The 18,947-nt window shown below is 46.3% G+C and overlaps 3 protein-coding genes across 4 annotated transcripts; 1 reads left to right on the top strand and 2 right to left on the bottom strand.

The window, feature by feature from the left end:
- Positions 1-4,388: 4,388 nt before the first annotated feature.
- parp16 (poly (ADP-ribose) polymerase family, member 16) lies at positions 4,389-10,348 on the bottom strand. 2 transcript variants are annotated; one of them, XM_084476854.1, is made up of 7 exons: positions 10,230-10,348; positions 9,599-9,794; positions 9,317-9,454; positions 9,037-9,243; positions 8,014-8,185; positions 7,046-7,190; positions 4,389-6,421 (listed from the first exon to the last, which is right to left on the bottom strand). In XM_084476854.1, the coding sequence occupies exons 2-7, from the start codon at positions 9,785-9,787 to the stop codon at positions 6,286-6,288; spliced, it is 987 nt and encodes a 328-aa protein (XP_084332980.1). In that variant the 5' UTR covers positions 9,788-9,794; positions 10,230-10,348; the 3' UTR covers positions 4,389-6,285. The 2 variants fall into 2 exon arrangements, with proteins under 2 accessions (XP_084332980.1, XP_084332979.1); XM_084476853.1 differs by having other exon boundaries at positions 4,389-6,424.
- Positions 10,349-11,139: 791 nt separating this feature from the next.
- Positions 11,140-14,154, top strand: tmem276a (transmembrane protein 276a; the record flags this gene model as incomplete). Its single annotated transcript, XM_084477717.1, has 4 exons — positions 11,140-11,536; positions 12,224-12,337; positions 12,444-12,581; positions 13,850-14,154. The coding sequence occupies 4 exons, from the start codon at positions 11,140-11,142 to the stop codon at positions 14,152-14,154; spliced, it is 954 nt and encodes a 317-aa protein (XP_084333843.1).
- Positions 14,155-18,124: 3,970 nt separating this feature from the next.
- On the bottom strand, positions 18,125-18,801 carry fibina (fin bud initiation factor a; the record flags this gene model as incomplete). Its single annotated transcript, XM_084477022.1, has 1 exon — positions 18,125-18,801. The coding sequence occupies one exon, from the start codon at positions 18,799-18,801 to the stop codon at positions 18,148-18,150; it is 654 nt and encodes a 217-aa protein (XP_084333148.1). The 3' UTR covers positions 18,125-18,147.
- Between the last annotated feature and the right edge of the window lie 146 nt (positions 18,802-18,947).

Below are 18,947 nucleotides of genomic sequence, written 5' to 3' on the forward strand. Positions count from 1 at the left end.
TGTGCTGGAGAGGCCGAGGTGGGTGGATAGGCGAGTGAGGAGGATGGGGTGGGAGGTTGAGGAGGATCAGGATGCAGACACAACTTGCATTGGCAGCCATGAGGAGGTCGTTGGTGATTTTAATGAGTCTCTGAGCTGTGGTGGGTTCTGTATCCAGACTGAAGGGTTCATGAAGCTCATGGTTGCGCATGTGTTGTTGTAGTTGGGCGGCAACTGCTCATTCCAGGATTTTACTGAGAAACAGAAGGTTGGAGATGGGGCGGTAGTGGTTGGGGTTGTCGGGGTCCAGACCAGGCTTATTGCCGACAGGTGTGACGGAGGCCGTTTTGAACCTGGTTGGAACCGTGCCAGATGTTATGGAGGAATTAATGATGGTCAGCATAGTAGGGGAGAGGGCAGGTAAGCCAGCCTTGACCAGGGCTTGGTGATGAGCAGCAGATCCACAGGGGAGAAGGAGGAGTGAGCACAGGGGTGGACAGACAGCAGGAGGGGCAGTGTGGGGGTCCCCTATTGGCTGTCCGGTGGGGGTGGATGTCGTGCCGCCTGAATGCAGTCGTCCCCAGCACTGATGAGTGCACACATAAAAGGCTGTCCCTCGCTCCCCTTCCTCCCTGTTGGAGCCGACCCTAACGAGATGCTGATGTTCCTCATGGTGAGCGCATTCCTCGGGGCGTTGCGGCCCGAGAGCAAGGCACCTGGTGCTGCTGCTGCTGGGGGGCTGCAGGCGCTGCACTGTGGGTGGGGCTGAGGCTGCAGTGCCGAGGCCTCACCACTGTGGGCTGCAGCTGCTGTCAGCACCAGGACGGCCAGGGAGAGCTGCGGAGGCAGGTCGGACCACCTGGGGAAGTGTGACGCGGCCTCGTCTGCCTGACCCAGGGGCCCTCAGACCACCGGGGGCCCTCAGACAACAACCAGGAGCACAGGGGAATCTGCAGAGCATGCAAGGGCTGCTCCCTATGGCTGCTTATCTTATGTCCAGGACAGGAATGGCATCACTTTATTATCTCCAGATTTAAATGACTGACGACTCCAGATATTATTGCGTGCTTTACAAAATATCTATTTTGTTTTAAAAGGGACACATGTTAGTCATTTATTTTGCAAAGCAAATAAGATCTTTTGCAGCCCTAACAAATATTTAAGCCTCGAGCCTGCCGAGTCAGACAGACACAGACTCCGACAGTATGGCCTTGATAATGAACGCTATAAGCAACTCCCAACAGAATGTGCTGCAGAGGATCGATTTGATGAATAAAAATGTAGAATCCGTATCAGGGGAACTACACAAGAAAATAGTGTTGACAGCGCAGGGTGCCCGCCTAGATGACCTGGAATGGGCAGCCAACACATACTCGGATAGTGTGACTGAACTCGAGGGGAAAGTCAAGGCTATGCTACCAATCTCTTGCAATGGCCCTATGGTTAGATAAAATAATATAAGGGATAACACGAAGAGAAACAACGCACAAGGTGTCATTATATACAGACGATCTGTTCCTTTATATTACGAGGCCATAAAAATCGATACCTCACTTATTAGATACATTAATTTTCAGGATATAAATTAAACTATACCAAAAGCCTACTTTTTCCTATAACTAAAATAGCAGAAGAAATTAGATATGATCAGTTTCCATTTAAAGTGGAAATTAAGTGTTTTACCTACTTGGGTATAAAGATGACACGTACATTTACAGCACTCCTTAAACACAACTTTACCCTCTTACTGGACCGCAAGACAGACCTAACACGGCGGTCAAAACTCCCTGTCTCTTTAGCAGGCCGTACCAACGCTGTCAAAATGTCTGTGTTACCTAAGTTATTATATTTGTTCCAGATGAGCCCCATTTTTCTACCAGTCATGTTTTAAACAATTAGACAAGTGCATCTCTACACTCATTTGGAACAAATCCAACCCACGTATGCGAAAAGTATACCTGGAGAGGTCAAAACCAGAAGGTGGGCTAGGGCTAACTAATTGTATGCATTACTATTGGGCAGCAAATATATCTAAATTCCTTTATTGGATTACTACATTCTCCGACCAAGAAGACCCGATGTGGGCCTTCATGGAACAAGTTAACTACATTTGACCATTTGACCATTTGTAAAGACAACAATATCCCCAGATTTAGGTACTTGCAGGTTCGAGATTTTGCTAAAAAACATTTCTCATCCTTCCCTTCTACTCCCCCAGGTGATCCTGTAAATCATATTTTGGATCTTAATCCATATGAGAAAGGCCTAATCTCCAAGGTATACCATATTACAACACATTGAGTCCCTTACATGGGGTGACAACAAAAGAGATTGGGAAGATGACATATGGGAAGAACTATCAGAGCAGATATGGGAAGACAGCATAGCTTGCATCCATACATCATCCCTCTGTATAAGACATGGTTTAATACAGTTCAAAGTCCACCGACTCCACTTTTAAAATGCTACATTAGCTACAATATATCCTACAGTAAACCCCAAGTGTCCCAGATGCCACCAAAGCCCCGCCACTTTGGGCCACATGTTTTGGACAGAGACTGAATAATTTCTGGAAATCAATTTTTGAATTTCTTTCACATATATGTGGCAGAACATTTGACCCCAACCCTGCCACTGCTATGTTCGGTGTGACAAAGCCAGAGGAGAATTTGTCTGCCCATCAGAAGAACGCTATTGCATTTGCTTCTCTCCTGGCACACCGTCTCATTCTCTGTATCTCAAAGTTAACTAATCCCCCTTCATTTATACAATAAATCAGGGAGGTGATGTCTTCTCTAAAATTAGAAAAAATCTGATATTCAGTGCGTGGGTCTTGAAAAAAATTCTACATAACATGGTCCCCCTTCATTAACTACGTAGAGACTATCTTTTTCTGGAGTCACCTGAGGTTCAGTGGTTGGAACAGGGCACCAACAATGGCTAAGTTGGGGGATCGTATACTGAGAGGTATTTGCGCGCACTGCAATGCAGGTTGCTCCTGATAATGCATAACTAATAATGGCATATATTATTACTATATTCTTTTCTTTGACAGGCTCTGCCTCGCCTGTTCAGACAGATGGGTTCCGAAGAAGGTAGCTTTGATTTAACTGAGACACCCAAAAAATGTCAAGTAACAAATATTTAAATGCAAAAGGGATGAAACCCTATATGATGCATGTATGTTTTATAATATATGATAGATGAACTTAGTATTCACGTATTAACAATAAATTGTCATAAATTGGTCAGGGAGGCCCCCTCAACTGCAGCATCATCAGTAATATATAAATAATATATAAGTAATATGTAAGTAATATATAAGTAATATATAACACTTTTTTAACAGCATTACAATATAATAACAACTGCAGGCTCCAAAAATGAACGAAAAATAATTATGCACATGAATAAGGTATAAAAGGAAGTCATCAAAACACAACCCTAACCCTAACCCTAACACACACACACACACAACTATTTTTCACACACCCAAAAACTACCTCAAAGTGCAGTATTGTTCTAATCAAAATAATTTCCCTACACTATGCAGAACTCCTGTTGGATAGTGTGCAATACTAAATTGTGTGTGCATTCTCAGCAACTGCAGGAGGCTTTACAAAGGTGCACGACGATTTTTCCTGGCAGCAAAATCGCTAATCAAGTCATCATAAGACACCCTATGTGCCATTCAAGCGTTCTTGTCCCATTATTGACCGTGGATATGTTTTAATGAGTTTCAGTTTAGAAAAACTGCGCTGAGAAAGGATGCTCCGCCTCAGATGCGAAAAGACAAGAGCTTTGAAGGCTGTACCATTTCAGAGATAATAATTCATAATTCATTTATATATTTTGTAAATTGTAATGTAATAATGTAATAATTATCATGACATTTTTTTAGCAACCTTAATTTTGGGGGCCCCCCGCCAGGTACTTGGGGCCCTACGCGCTCTGCGTACTCTGCGTATGGGGAGCGGCGGCCTTCTTGCCAAATATTTTAAAGTATAACTGTAGAATGAATTGTATGTATGTATGATTATACGTGTGTTAACCTTGGAGGGGTTGGGGTGGGAAGGAACAAAAGAAAAAACTAAATAAAGTATATATATATATATATATATATAAAGAATAAATGTACCAATCACAAATCCTTTGGGTGAATTTAGTTCACTGTCCAAACCCAGCGGACTGAAGCCTGAGTCACACCCTGTGACCCACAGCAGATGAAACTAATGGAAAATGGCTGTTTTTGTGATATTCATCCATTTTAGAATTGTACATGAAGATGTGAATTCAAATGTATTTTGATTTATGTGAAATAAAGGTTTTATTTTTGTACACTGGATTTCTTGTTAAGAATCCTTGGATCACCGCACTGGTAGGCCTACCACAAGTTTTGAAGACTGAAAACCACTGGGACATCATAGGCCTATATAATACACACATACACATAGAGAAGAGATTTAAATGATATTAACTATTTTGGTGTATTCATAGTCAAAAGTCACTAGAGTAACAACAAAGTTTAGAAATACATATGATCCAAAAACACAAATAGATTCACTTCATCCATACCGTTTCCCCAACGTTAGTTTTTTATGAGCCCTTCGTTCTTCGTTGATGGAATGGAGTCGACCACAGCGGGCCGTATCAGCTTTATGACAACAAGGCAGTCCATCCATTGTAAGGCTAACGATCTTGCTCCCACTACTTTACATTGCAGCACTCAGATAAATATGCTGTAATTATTAGGTCTGAATTGGTATTTAATGTACGCAGTTATTGTATGTTGTACTATAGTACTTAGTTGCGAAACATCTCATCCTAGCTATCTTTGTTGTATGCGGGGAATGGGTTAACCCAGCGATTGTTAGAGCTTTGCACTTGGTTCTATGAACATCCTTACTGTATAGGGTTAGGGTTTCTACAGATGTGCTTATTGTAAGTCGCTTTGTATCCAAAGCGACCCCAATCAACCTCATGTATTTTATTACAATCCTACCAATTTAACTAACACAAGGGGTTATCCTAATTAGGTTTGTGGTCTGCATTACATATCATAGTGTCCTATATATATTAGTGTCCTCCAACATATTCCAACAGTATTCCACCATGTTCGAAAAGTAAACGTAAATGTATTGCCTTTAATTCTGAAATGCAGCGATGCTTTAAAAACAAAAGAGTTTAATAAAAATGAAAAACAAGAACAATACGCTGCTCTAACCGCTGATACATAACGCTGTATGATAATCCAACCCCGGAAACAAAGGACGACTTCACCAAAGCAGCCACTGTGATCAGCCACCGTCTCCACCCCTGACGACGGGACCACGGACACCGCCGCCCGGCCGCGCCCAGGGCCAGTGGACCAGAGGACCACGGCCGGCCCACAGTGGGTCCCACAGTGGGTCCCTCTGAGACACGGGGTTGGTGAGGATGGGGCCTTCAGAAAGACGTCGGTCGATGAGGCGACGCAACTAAAGACCTCGGCAGGAGGCTGATCCCGCCCCCACCGCCAGGCCCGCACACGGCGAGCGAGGAGCACGTCGTCACATGGATCAAGTATAATGCAACGCCCGGTGTGTATAAGTAGGTTATGATCAATGCACTAACATGGACATCAATGTAGCTGGATTCAGAAAATGATGATATTAATTTGTAGATTCTGTTGACTGTGTTTACTAAACTAACCAGAATGGTAGTTGATGGTTCATTGCCCCTGGTAAAGAGGAGGCAATAATAGTGATGGATGAGATCATACATCAACTCATATCCCCTCACAAGTCATTCAACAACAAACAGAAAGATTACTTGTGATGAAAATCACCAGTCAGGTCTTTAAAACAACACGTTGCACATTCTGTGACAGTTTGGCATTGCAGGAGGGTGTCGGGCAGAACAAATGTTTACAGGACCAACCCACCCGGTCTATGATACAGGAGGTTTCTTTGCATAGCAGTAAAAAAGATAAAATAGATAGACCATTGTTTCTTTTAAGTTTTTTTAGGAGGTTACCAAGTAATCATAACGTAACAGATGTCATGATAACTTCTCGTTCAAAAATGAGCATCAAGGTACGTTAACAGTGATCCTTCTGAGAGAGAGAGAGAGAGAGAGAGAGAGAGAGAGAGAGAGAGAGAGAGAGAGAGAGAGAGAGAGAGAGAGAGAGAGAGAGAGAGAGAGAGAGAGATATCTAGATATATATATATCTAGATATTTATATATATAGAATATACAAAATGTAGATATTTTGAAGATTGTCTGTAAGCCGGAAGGCACGCAGAGCACTACCCAGGGGCCGGCTCCTCAGCGGAACAGTCTGTGGACGAAGGAGGAGAAGCTGGAGGAGTTGAAGGCCCCGATGCAGATGAGCAGCAGCAGGTACAGGCTCATCATGACGGCAAAGTGGTGCCTGACCATCCAGGAGGAGCCGCGCGAGTGCCTGCTGGGGGAGGGGCACAGGGAGACGAGGGTTACCGTGGTTACCCTGGTGACAGTGCCCGCCCGCGCCACCCGTACAACCCGTTACTTACTATGAAATTGCTAGTGTCGATTGGATGCCTTGTTGTTCACTCAGTGTGACACAAGATAGTGTACTATCAAAGATATAATAGTAGCTGCAGGGCCATGTGAAGCCAAGATGTGCCTGATCCAGCGTGTGGTACGCTGGTATCTCACACACGTATTTTTAGTTTCTTTATTGACACACACATCTTTTTAAAGGAAACGTTGGTCTAGCTGTTCTAAACTGCTTTGTGATGGATCGCTTTAACACCGTCAGGGTGAGGGGTTGGAGAAAGACATCCTACCCATACACTAACTAATGCCAGACATATTACAAGATGTGGTTCCACTAGCATTGATCTTTTAAAACAGCCACTCAATATTTATTGGTTATTGGGTTTTCCCACAAGATCCAGCACTCTTTAGTTTGAAGAAATCTCACCGGACACACAGAGGTAGAGTGCTAGTCTGTCTCATGAAGGAAAACACACAGCATGGACCTCTGGACCTCAACGTGACATCACTGTGGGAGTGGTGTCTCAGCGCCCTCAGCAGGCCTTACCTGGACAGGTTCTTCCTCTGGGAGTACACAAGCAGGTACTTGACTCTCAACAGCTGATTATTGGTGACGATAAAGTATTTCTCCGGGACCTCCCCGCCCTCGCTGTTCTTCGCTCTCGCCCGCTGGCGGTCGACGGAGTCAGAGTCTGAAAGAGATTGAGGGAAAAATTTGTGGATCAGCCGCATTTAAGCTAACTCCATTAGCATCAATTAGCATCCCTAGCTAGTTATGACAGATAGTATTTGCTATTAGCAGATGCTTTCATCAAGGTGACGCAAGTAACGTGTGTAACGTAAAACTGATTTCTTTTCAGGAGTGCTCAGACAGGCTCCCCATGTTGTAGAGTCCTGCTCATTGCAGGACTCTACAACGTCAGGAGGATGTGCCGTGTGTAGAGGATGTCAGCGGCTTTCGGATCCACTTTTGGTCCGAGTCCGCCCTGACGACGACAGAGCTCGGGGTGAGAACCGGACGAGGCCCGGAGCGCTGCTCTGTGTTTGATAAGATGGGTGCTGATGGGGATCTGAGCAGTGTTGGAGAGCAGCTGTATGCAGCGCCGGTGGGACTGCTGTCATTGGAAACACGACTCACTTAATTTCCATTCAGGACACACGGCTAAGAAAGTTTGTACACTGTGAAAAGTTTCAGTAAAATTGCAGCGCAACACTAGTGTCATTCGCTAGAGCATGCGAATGCGGCGCATTCAATCATTTTATTTAATTTTATTTAATGTCTTAATGTTTAATGTCTTAAACTTAAACTTAAAAAAAACTTAAAAATGTCTTAAACTTAATTGACTGTAAGCAAGTGAATCTTTTCAAATGAATGTACAAACCTACGGTACGGGACAGAAGACATGCCAATAATGCGTCATTGCGGGGGTGCGACCAAATTGTTGGGGGGGGGCACCAAATGAAAAGGTCAGCAGCACCAGAAGCTGCTGCTCTAGAGCCCTGCATGGTACGTACCTTTCCTCTTCACCTGGCACTTGACGTCCGGGTGGTCGATGACCTCACACAGGGCCACGCAGCTCAGCAGCGGCCCCAGGAGGCTCTCCCTCCAGCCACTGCTGTGAGGGCTGTACAGCACTGCCATGCTGAGGTCACTGGTCAGGTAGGTCCCCTCCCCGTACATGGAGGTCTGAGTCAGAGTCAGAGACAGAGACAGAGAGAGAGAGGGAGAGGGAGAGGGAGAGACAGAGACAGAGGGAGAGAGAGAGACAGAGTCAGAGTCAGAGTCAGAGTCGGAGGGAGAGACAGAGGGAGAGACAGAGGGAGAGGGAGAGACAGAGACAGAGACAGAGTCAGAGACAGAGACAGAGGGAGAGGGAGAGACAGAGTGTGTGAAACAGCTTGTTTACGCTTTACTTCCGTAATAGTGTGACGTCAGTAGTAGTAGTCGTAGTAGTTCCCCCAAATGTGATTATTAACTAGTGCTGCCACTAACAACTAATTTTCTAACGACTAAACTTTCTAATCTAAACGACTAATTAAAAAAAAAATCAAGTGTTTGTTTCATTGTGTCCATTTTATTTTGAACTCAAATGAAGGGCCAAAACATAAAATGTCACCCGAGCCATAAATAACAAATACAAATACCTTTAATGTTACCAAATCCAAAATTACAAATGTAAACAATATAAATAACTTGAATATAACCAATAAAAAATTACGAGCTGAAAGAAGGCAGGCACGCAGCTATGCTGCTGGCGTTTACACTTGCGTGCATGGCGGGGTTTAAAACATTACTGCCAAAGTCGTATTAAATAATCTAACACAGGTGCGCAAGGCACACACAGGAAACGCCAACCTGCGCCTTATTAATTCCCAAGTTTTGAAAAGAAAAAGTAAACCTATTATTAACCCCAAAAAGCACGATATGGGACAAAAGTTACGTCAGTAAATTATTAAAATGATTCCCTTAATCCAATCTGCTTAATTAGTAATTAGCATGTGGTTTTACCCGTGTGTGTGTTCGCTATGACCTCTGACCTTGTTGAGGTGACAGTGGAGGCCGTTATGAAGGATAGAGTGGAAGTTCTCCAGCCGGCTGCCGTGGAATGCATAGAAGAGGTCGCTGCCCGAGCGCATCTTCTCAAAGCGCGCGTTCATCTGGTCACAGTACTCCAGCTCAAACAGGAAGTCTGGAACCGGCGCAGAGACGCCCTCGTTCTTAGTCAGGTCACACAAGCGGGGGTACTGGTGGAGAGGAGAGGGCCCGTGAAGGGGTGAACACAGAGGACGGGGTGAAGCACCTGGTGGCACCGCCTACCTCTTCCTTCTGGAGGGTCTTCACAGCAAAGCTCTTGGAGGAGAGGATCCAGTGCGCCAGGGCCACATACTGGTCTCCTTCCCCGGGGTTCAGTCTCACCAGCTCCCTCACACCAGGGAAGCCGCTCACGTCTGTCAGCTGGAGAAGGACCACACGCACGTCACTTCAACGTGATGGATGAACGCAGGTACACCCGTTTGAGCAAAACGTTAAGTTGGCTAACAACAACTGATCCCCTAACTGCCCACAAAGAGTTCCCAAAGAAAAGAGAGGTCTGCTCACCAGCTCCTCAAACTCCTTATTCTCTCCGCTGAGGTATCTGGCGGGGAAGGGCCTCAACAGGGAGTCCCTCTTGTAGCTCTGTGCCGCCGCCACGAAGAGGCTGCAGCGCAGGTCCGCCGCCACCGGGTCCCGGTGGAGGCAGGAGCGCACGAGCCCCCGGGCCGCGGCGGGGGGCAGGGGCGGCTGCATTCCAACACTGGACCAACACATGGAGGAACACCACTGACACATCAAACTGCCGACACACGAAGCGACCACACGCACTATATAAGGGGGTGTCAAACAGTCGAAGGGTTTTGGGGAGTACATCCACGAGTACATTGTTTACTTTTATTAACACATTAACGACATTTATTTGACATCAACCCGAATGAATCCTCTAACGTAGCGGGTAGAATATAGAGAAAGAGCTAGCGTCCGTATTAGGATTTATAACCCAAATAACCCGGTCCACTGTGCGTTACAAGTGGCTATTTAAGAGTAGGCGCTAGCATATGCTGGTAAAGTTGTTGACTCTGTGACCAGACGTTCAACTTAACAGGAATGGCATCAAGCCGTCTCGGTAAATGTTAGTAAAACCACAGGATGATGTCCTCTTTTAAATGATGATGTCTGCTCCAGAAGTCCTTACCTCGGATGTGTCCCTAAACCATATTATAGAGAGAGAGAGTGAGCAGCTATCAGCAGCTAACAGCGGCTAACTCCAGGGACGGCTACGTAGTTTGTTACGTGTTTTACGTAACAGCGAGCGCCCTTCCCTAGTGCTGTCCGACAGACAGACAGACAGACAGGCAGGCAGGCAGACAGACAGACAGACAGACAGACAGACAGACAGACAGACAGACAGGCAGGCAGGCAGACAGACAGACAGACAGACAGGCAGGCAGGCAGGCAGGCAGGCAGAGAGAGACAGACAGGCAGAGAGACAGACAGACAGACAGACAGACAGGCAGGCAGGCAGAGAGACAGACAGACAGACAGGTCGACAGACACACAGAGAGACAGACAGAGAGAGCGGCAGACAACCAGGGAGAGAGACAGACAGACAGAGAGAAAGACGGACAGAAAGACAGACAGACAGACAGACACGCAGACAGACAGACAGAGAGATAGACATAGTGGCAGGCAGGCAGACACAGACAGACAGACAGACAGACAGACAGACAGATATAGATCCACAGAGAGATCAGCATTAATTGAGCCGTGTTTGTTGTAACAATAATAATAATAATAATAGTTTTAGTGTGACGGGTCCTCTGTCGCCATCTGCTGGACGGATCCAGAAGAGTGAACGCCGATATGATGCTGAGTTGAGATGCATCACGGAGCCACCAAAACATCCAGGCCCTGCACACAACTCACTAGACGACGGGACTGTTATCTTCTGTGATAACATATACGATACATACATTCAGACCTAATGTAGAGGACCCTACTGTCTATTCGAATCAGGCTGCATCATCATCTGAGGAGCAGACAGATTGTGCGGGAGACGGGCTGTCGTCCCGTGGATTAACAGGGCGCAGAGATCCGCATGGACTATGGCTGCGATGAGGACTTTGACGGTGGCGGGTCTGTTCCTGGCGTTCTGCTCTTTAGGATTAATAGCGATAGCGATCAGCACTGACAACTGGTATGAGACCGATGCACGGAGACATCGGGAACGGTGTAAGAATTATTCCAACAAAAGAAACGACCCTGGATTCATTTACATATCCAGCAACAATCTGCCCCTCCGTATGCTACCGAAGGACCGGGACGTGGACCGGAGGGCGACCAGTGGAGGAATGCTGCTGCGGGCCAGGCGGGACTCCCTGCCTCTTGCACTGGCCATGGAGTCCCTCTGCAGTCGGCAGTTCAATTCCACCATCACCGGGCTGTGGAGGAAGTGTCACCGAGAAGGCTTCGACCTGGAGACCGAGGATCAGATTTTTAAAGGTTAATTGAGAGATTGTATTCGACTGTCATAATTGTCTCTCGCACGCGCGTGTATGTGTGTGTGTGTGTGTGTGCGTTTGTGCGTTCATGTGCGTGCGTGTGTTTGCGTGTGTGTACGCGTGTGTGTGTGTACGCGCGCGCGCGCGTGTGTGTGTGTGTGTGTGTGTGTGTGTGTGAGAGAGAGAGAGAGAGAGAGAGAGAGAGAGAAAAAAAGAGAAAGAGAGAGAGAGAGAGAGAGAGAGAGAGAGAGAGAGAGAATGCGGTTGTCAGATTGTGTGCATGTATTTTCTGTAGAGGGGGGGTGTGGTTGGGGGGGGGTGGGGTGGGGGTGGGGGTGCTATATTCCAAGCACGGGCAGATTTGTGTTTCTTTGTGCACGAATGCGCTATCCAAGGTGCTGATGTGGCGCGCGTCCCTTCGAGGTCTACGCAGTATCACAGCGCGCACAGCCTCATGTCGACCCATGTGCAATCAATGTGCACGCATGTGATTCGTTCTGCACAAACCATTCGCCGTTCACTGAGAGAGAGAGAGAGAGAGAGAGAGAGAGAGAGAGAGAGAGAGAGAGAGAGAGAGAGAGAGAGGGGGGGGGGGGGGGGGGGAGGGTGATACGAAGCACCTTCTTCTCAAGCATTTTAGGTTACATGTCAATGAAACACATTCTCCTCATGCTGATTCAATCCGCAGGGTTGGTCCCTCGCTGCACCTCCATCAAATACTACTACTCCTCTTCTGCTCTGCCCCGGAATCTACCCGTCAACCTGACCAAAACAATCCGGCAGGACGAATGGCACGCACTCCGTACGTCTCATGTTTTCCCTCTTCGTTCCCCATCGTTGCACACTGACAGCCGACAGCTGTGGGCGTGAGGCTCATGTTAAACCTGAACCGGTGTATCCCTCTGCAGACCTCCAGAGGATGACCGCCAGCTTCATCGGGATGGCGGTGTCCATCATCCTGTTCGGCTGGGTCATAGGGGTGCTGGGCTGCTGTAAGGACCATGACCTCATGCAGTACGTGGCCGGCCTTCTGTTCCTAATGGGAGGTGAGTGCTGCTGGAGATATCATCTGTACAATCAGATATCAGCACATGAACACAGAATCTGTAGGCCACGGTAAGACTTTCATATCTGATGCACTCTGGATTTATTTTGTTGTCCGTTTGAAGTCCAACCAGTATCGACAAATCACGTTTGAGCTGGCATTAGTGGCACGCATAGACCCCTGAAGAATAAGTCCCGCCTCCAAGGCTCAGATTCCCTCGGTCAAATGTCTATGGAAAATAACATGGGGTTTTTGAATGATCGTACATAACAAACCCCATGTTATTTCCCATAGACATTTGACCGAGGGAACCGGGAGCCTCGGAGCCGGGACTTATTCTTCAGAGGTCTCTTAACAGTCTGTGCTGACCAACAATCTTAGATCCAATTGGCTATCATCTGACAAAGATTTAGATTTTCAATGGCCTTGATATCTGTTAGAGAGATAAGCCGAAATGTCTTCTGGACCGACATAGATAGCGGAGGGTTTCCAAAATTGCTTAAAAAAATAGCTATACATGAAGCCCTACCCTTTAAAACCACATAGGGGCAGTAGAGCCCTGATTATAAAGAGGGACTCTCAATCCGGGACACACATGCCTTAAAGGAGCTGTAGGGACGATTTAAGAGCTATCATTTTTGTGTAAATCTGTTGCTTGGCTTGGAGTGAGTCGTTCCAGGGTTTTTGTATTCTCAAATTAAATGTCTGAAGGCTTTCCTGCTGTTCGGTCCGTCCAGCAAACCGCAGATGAACTGACGTATATCATCTATATATATTATCTGTTTAGCACTTTACCTGCCCAGGGACTACAGGCGGAAATTAGCAATTGTTGCTATAACCTGGCTCAAAGCATCTCTTCTTGTTTTACAAGATTAATGTTTTTTTTGTGCACTGTCCCTGTTTTAAATAAATAAATTCAATCAATCAGGCAAGAAGCAAACGGATATGTCTCAGGACATCAAGGGGATGTTTTCTGCTTAGCCTTTGTGCTGCATCTCCAGGCAGAAGATACAGGAAAAAACATGCTTTCAGTGGAGGATCCACTGAGCCGAGTCTGGCGGGGAACGGATTAGACATCTCATACACTTGCAAGAGATTTTAAACACAGGATGTTGAGTTCAATCATTCGTGGTGTTGAAGATTAACTAATGTTCAAGGAGGGGACATTAACTAATGTTCATCTGTAGTTTAACATTTTGTACTCGAGCGATCTGTAACGACCAGGAGGAAATGATGTCGTGTGTGCCTCCCTCCCTCTCTCTGCGCCAGGGACGTGCTGCATCATCTCCCTGTGCACGTGCGTGGCGGGCATCAACTTCGAGCTGTCCCGCTACCCGCGCTTCATCTACGGCATCCCGGAGGACATCGGCCACGGCTACGGCTGGTCCATGTTCTGCGCCTGGGGCGGGCTGGGCCTCACCCTGCTGGCCGGGTTTCTATGTACATTGGCTCCCTCGCTCTACCCCCCCCACAGCCACTCCCACAGCCACGGCCACACCCACACCTCCTCCTCCTCCTCCTCCGCCCTTGCGGTGGTGCTGGACAAGCCCAGACATGAGAACGGCTGCGTGTGACCGGGACGGGCTCCATGGGTCCGTGGCGGAGCAGAAGAGGAGGCTTGTTTTGAGCTGGACCGGGGACAAGACCCAGGGGTCCTGGTGACACCAAGAGACTCCCACAGCGAGAACCCCCACTCAGCGGGGCACACCCCGCAAGCCCTGGTTTGTGTTTAACTGGACTGACGCAGGGAAGTGATTTCAGTTGTCCTGGTGCTTTTGTTTTCCCTTATGTACCTCTCTCATGAATGACGTGTTTAATGTTTTGCCTGCTCTTCAAGGGAGAGAATAATTACACTGTTAATCAATTTCCTCCTGCAAAAACACAGGCAGGAGACCAATAGCACAACAAATCCGTACGGAATATGAAATAATGGATGTATATTGTCACTTTTCAAAAGGGCAATTGTGTGTCATGATGTACCCATTCTAACTCAATAAAAAATGGAGTAAGTTTTTGGAATATGTGTAGACATCACGTTGTGTTTGTTCAGCACTTATTGTGTAGTGTTTAAAGGTATTCACACCAAACAGGCTCAAACTTTTGACTGAGCTGTTAAAGTGTTGGCAGACAGTTGGAACAATCTTCCACTTAGTAATGAAAACATTTTGGGGAATTTAGCCAAATGTTTCATTACATATTGAAAGATAAAGTTTAAAGACACACACACACACACATGCAAACACACAAATAGATACACATACATACACACACACACACACACACACACACACACACACACACACGCATGCAAACACGCACACACACACACACACACACACACACACACACACACACACACACACACACACACACACACACACACACACAGAAACACACACACACACACACACACACACACACACACACACACACACACACACAGAAACACACAACACAAACAAACAGGGTTGTGAATAATTCAAAATTGATTTCATACTGTTTTCACTTAATGAATCATTTAATGACTCTTACCCTTATTTACAGTTTTTGCCCATTGCTTGAACACTATAAACACATGACCAACTTGAAGTTTTTGTTACTATACCTTAAACACATGTAACCATACCTTAAACAAACGTGCTGCTTTGCACTTTAGTTGCAATTCTGCAACACACTTGCTCCTTTCTGCAACACATTTGCTCCTGCACACTACACACTATTTCATACATAAGACACTTTGTTCAAAAATGAAATCTCAGCGTACCATTGGGAAAACACATCTATTCAAAATACAAAACACATTGGGTAATTGAAAATTCTTAGATACACACCTGAACTTCTTAGTTCAATTCTTAGATACACACCTGAACACAACACTTACTTGCAAAACTGAACACAAATCAGCCAGCTACAAAAAGGACAAAGGGTGATGGTGCACGTCCTGGGCAGTGCGGGGGAAATATCTCATTGTGTGCCGCCATAAGCCTTTGAGGGTTACTGTACCATCATGCAAAAATAGGTCCCTAGTACAAAACCCAACATATCATCACAAGATGCACTTCATGATGCAGCTGTACAGGACAGATCAGTGCAGCCCAGGTTTGTTGTCTGGGATAATGTTAGTTTCTATTGGGCTATTCTGATCCAGAACGGAGACATTGAGGTAAGGTCAATCCATGGATGGATTCGGCACACAAGGTGAGGATCCATTAGCCCACCCATGCACAATTGCTGTGTTTTCAGTATACACAGTGTATTTTTCGTTCATTTTTGGTTTATTTTTGCTTAAACTGTTGCACTGTAAAGTACAGTTCTGCAATATACAGTATTGAATATTCGATTTTTTGGTTGTTGTGAAAACATTCCTTCTGTGGAACTGAATAAAAACAGTGAACATGAAAGACTGCAGTGTTTTATATAAAGTAGACTAGTGTGTTGCTGCTGATCTGAAAGTGTATTCATATGATGCAAGTGTGTATCATTTTGTCATCAGAGTGAGATTTTGACAAAGGATTGTTAGGTTTCGATAGCAGGGTTTCAATTTGACATAGACGTGAATGGTATATTTCCCAGTGTTGTGACTTATTTTCTTGTGTGTTGAGTTCTGACACAATGGGCCAAGTTTTGCAAAACGCGTTCAAGCAACGGGCAAAAACTGTAACATCGTAAGATAAAAAAGGTAAACAATCAATTTATTTTCTACACTACACTACACTTTCTACACATCTAACACTAGGAGGCAGTGTTACTCTGCTTCTCCCACGGGGACGCCACTGCGGTGATAAGGATTTCTAGGTGGACACCTCCACTTTTCTTCACTAATAAAACAAGCATGTTGCGAATGGTTATAAATTACATCAACTGATGTACAAGTCAATGATTTCACAATGTATTTTTTGAAGACATTTCAAAGATTTCTCTAATTTGCATTGAACTTCAGTCAGAACCGCCGCTAAGCTTTTGGGGGCTCTACGCACTGGTTGTTGGCGGGGGGGAGGGGGGTGGGTAATTATTACATAATTATTACATAATTATCAACCTTAATGAACCTTAATGAACCTTTGCCCCCCCCCCCCAGGTACTTGGGGGCCCCCCAGGTACTTGGGGCCATACGCGCTGCGCCGGGCTGGCCGTGGCTGGTGCTGTCGGGCCGAAGCTGTGCTGGTGAGGAAAGCCAGACAGGGAGGAAGTCACACCCAGTCTCACCATGCAGGCCGTGCAGCTCCTGGGAGCCACAGGCATGGGAAACACGGCACCATAGCATTACTTTGTGGCGTGTGGGGCTCGAGGGAGTGAGAGCAGACTTAAGCCATTGGTTGACAGCTGTCAAAAACATTCAAACGCAGATTCATTTCATAGGAATACAAAAGTGTGTGTTTCCATCAACGTTTCAAAGTGCCACCTTTCAGAAAGATTTGGACTGAATCCTAGTGTTCCTTTAAGGGATTTTTGTGTTAGCCTACTTATTTTGTTTCTTTCGTCTGAAATATACTTCTCATTTCAGGAAAGAAGAAACTATGTATTTGCCTGGGGCTTGGACACGCCATTTCAAGTAATACTCTGTTCAAGGAAAAGTATAAAACAATATCTAAAGTCCTACTCAGGCCAGGTCTTCACCCATACAATAACACACCAGTCTCCCAGTTAGACGATACAAAACAGGCCTTTGAAGCCAGGACTTCCTGCCCGACATGATGACTTCCAGATGGACTTCCAGGGGGAAATAACAATCTTCAGATGTCAATCAACCAGTGGCACCACACAGTAGACGTAATAAAAAGGTAGAACATTTGGATTCTTTTTTTTTTTACTACTAACACAAATTACCCCATGCACTTGAACTCTCTCTGAATAGTCTCTCACTGGCTTTAATGGTTGATCAATGACTCCAATCATTAACGGAGGAACACACGGCAAAGGGTTTAAATGAGTTCTTTATTAGGCTTTGATAGGATTTATGTCAAGTTTGTTGTTGGGTTCCCTCTTCCTTTATGCTAACAGGCTGCATTATATAGCAAGACCCAGCATAGTCATACACTTAAAAACTCACAAAGACAAAGACAAACACAACGCAGAAAACGACAACGGTTACTAGGTATTGAATTCTGGAGATGGGGTGGGGGGGGGGGGGGGGGGCTAACTTTAGTCCGTCCCGTGTGAGGCTGAGGAATGTGTTGGTGTTTTTCTTAGAGCTCGTTCCAGCAGACACTCACTTCAGAGGCGCCGGTATAAAGGTCACACTTAAAGATATAGGCCTACCAGGATATTCTTCAGCCCCAACGGATTTCACTTTGTTAATTGTTAATTAAAGCCCCCCCCCCCTTCCTCTCTCCCTTTTATCTATTATCTCTCTGTCTCTTTCACCAACACACGCGCAGACAGACAGACAGACAGACAGACAGACAGACAGACAGACAGACAGACAGACAGACAGACAGACAGACAGACAGACAGACAGACAGACACACACACACACACACACACACACACACACACACACACACACACACACACACACACACACACACACACACACACACACACACACACACAAACAAAGGTCCCCATTATACATTAAGATAAGCTGTTTTTAAACGGCTCAATCGAGCGCCATGACTCCGGATGACGAGGGAAAGCAATTCTTGCTGGTCTTTAAGTCCCAGGGAGATGTCCTTTGTCTCCCTGATAAGCCTCTTCACATCATCGAGAGGCTTCACCACCAATCCGTTCAGCTGGTGCTCCTCTCTCTGGTCGCTCTCTTGACTCTGCTTAAACTTGACCTCCAGCTCCAGCAGAGACGCGTCCACGCTGGTGAAGGCTTCACCGATCTGAGACACCTCACGCCGCAGATACTTCCCGTAGCCCTCGTCGCCGTCCAGGTCGTACGATATGGTCCTCACGATGCCATCGAGTAGTCTGGCCGTGTCCTCCACCTGATGCCTGGCGATGATGAAGTCGTCCCGGATCACCGAGTCGCTGTCCTCGTTTAAGTCGCATCTACGCGCGTCCGAGAATCGGAACAACATTTGACATTTCTCGGGGTCGTCATATTCCTCAAAATCACCGTCCGGAACAAAGAAGTGATGGAAAGTCCCGTTGGAGAGCTCGGGCTGCAGGGGCCCGCTGTAGACAGCGGTGTGTAGCGGCAGGCACATCACCATGATGAGCACCAGTGGTCCCACTGAACCCGAGCCCATCGGGCCGGCGTTGCGTCCTCCCATGCTGTCTGCTGCGAGCCTCTCCGCTCTCTGAACGAACTTCTGCAGCAGCAGTGAAAACGCACACACGTTTCATTTGGACTCGGGTTACACTCGAGCCGCTTCCTCTCAGGCACAGCGTGCCTCTGGCAGAGCCTCCACCAACCCCA

This window comes from Micromesistius poutassou, assembly GCF_964030765.1.
Source record: "Micromesistius poutassou genome assembly, chromosome: 13".
Taxonomy (NCBI): Eukaryota; Metazoa; Chordata; class Actinopteri; order Gadiformes; family Gadidae; genus Micromesistius; species Micromesistius poutassou.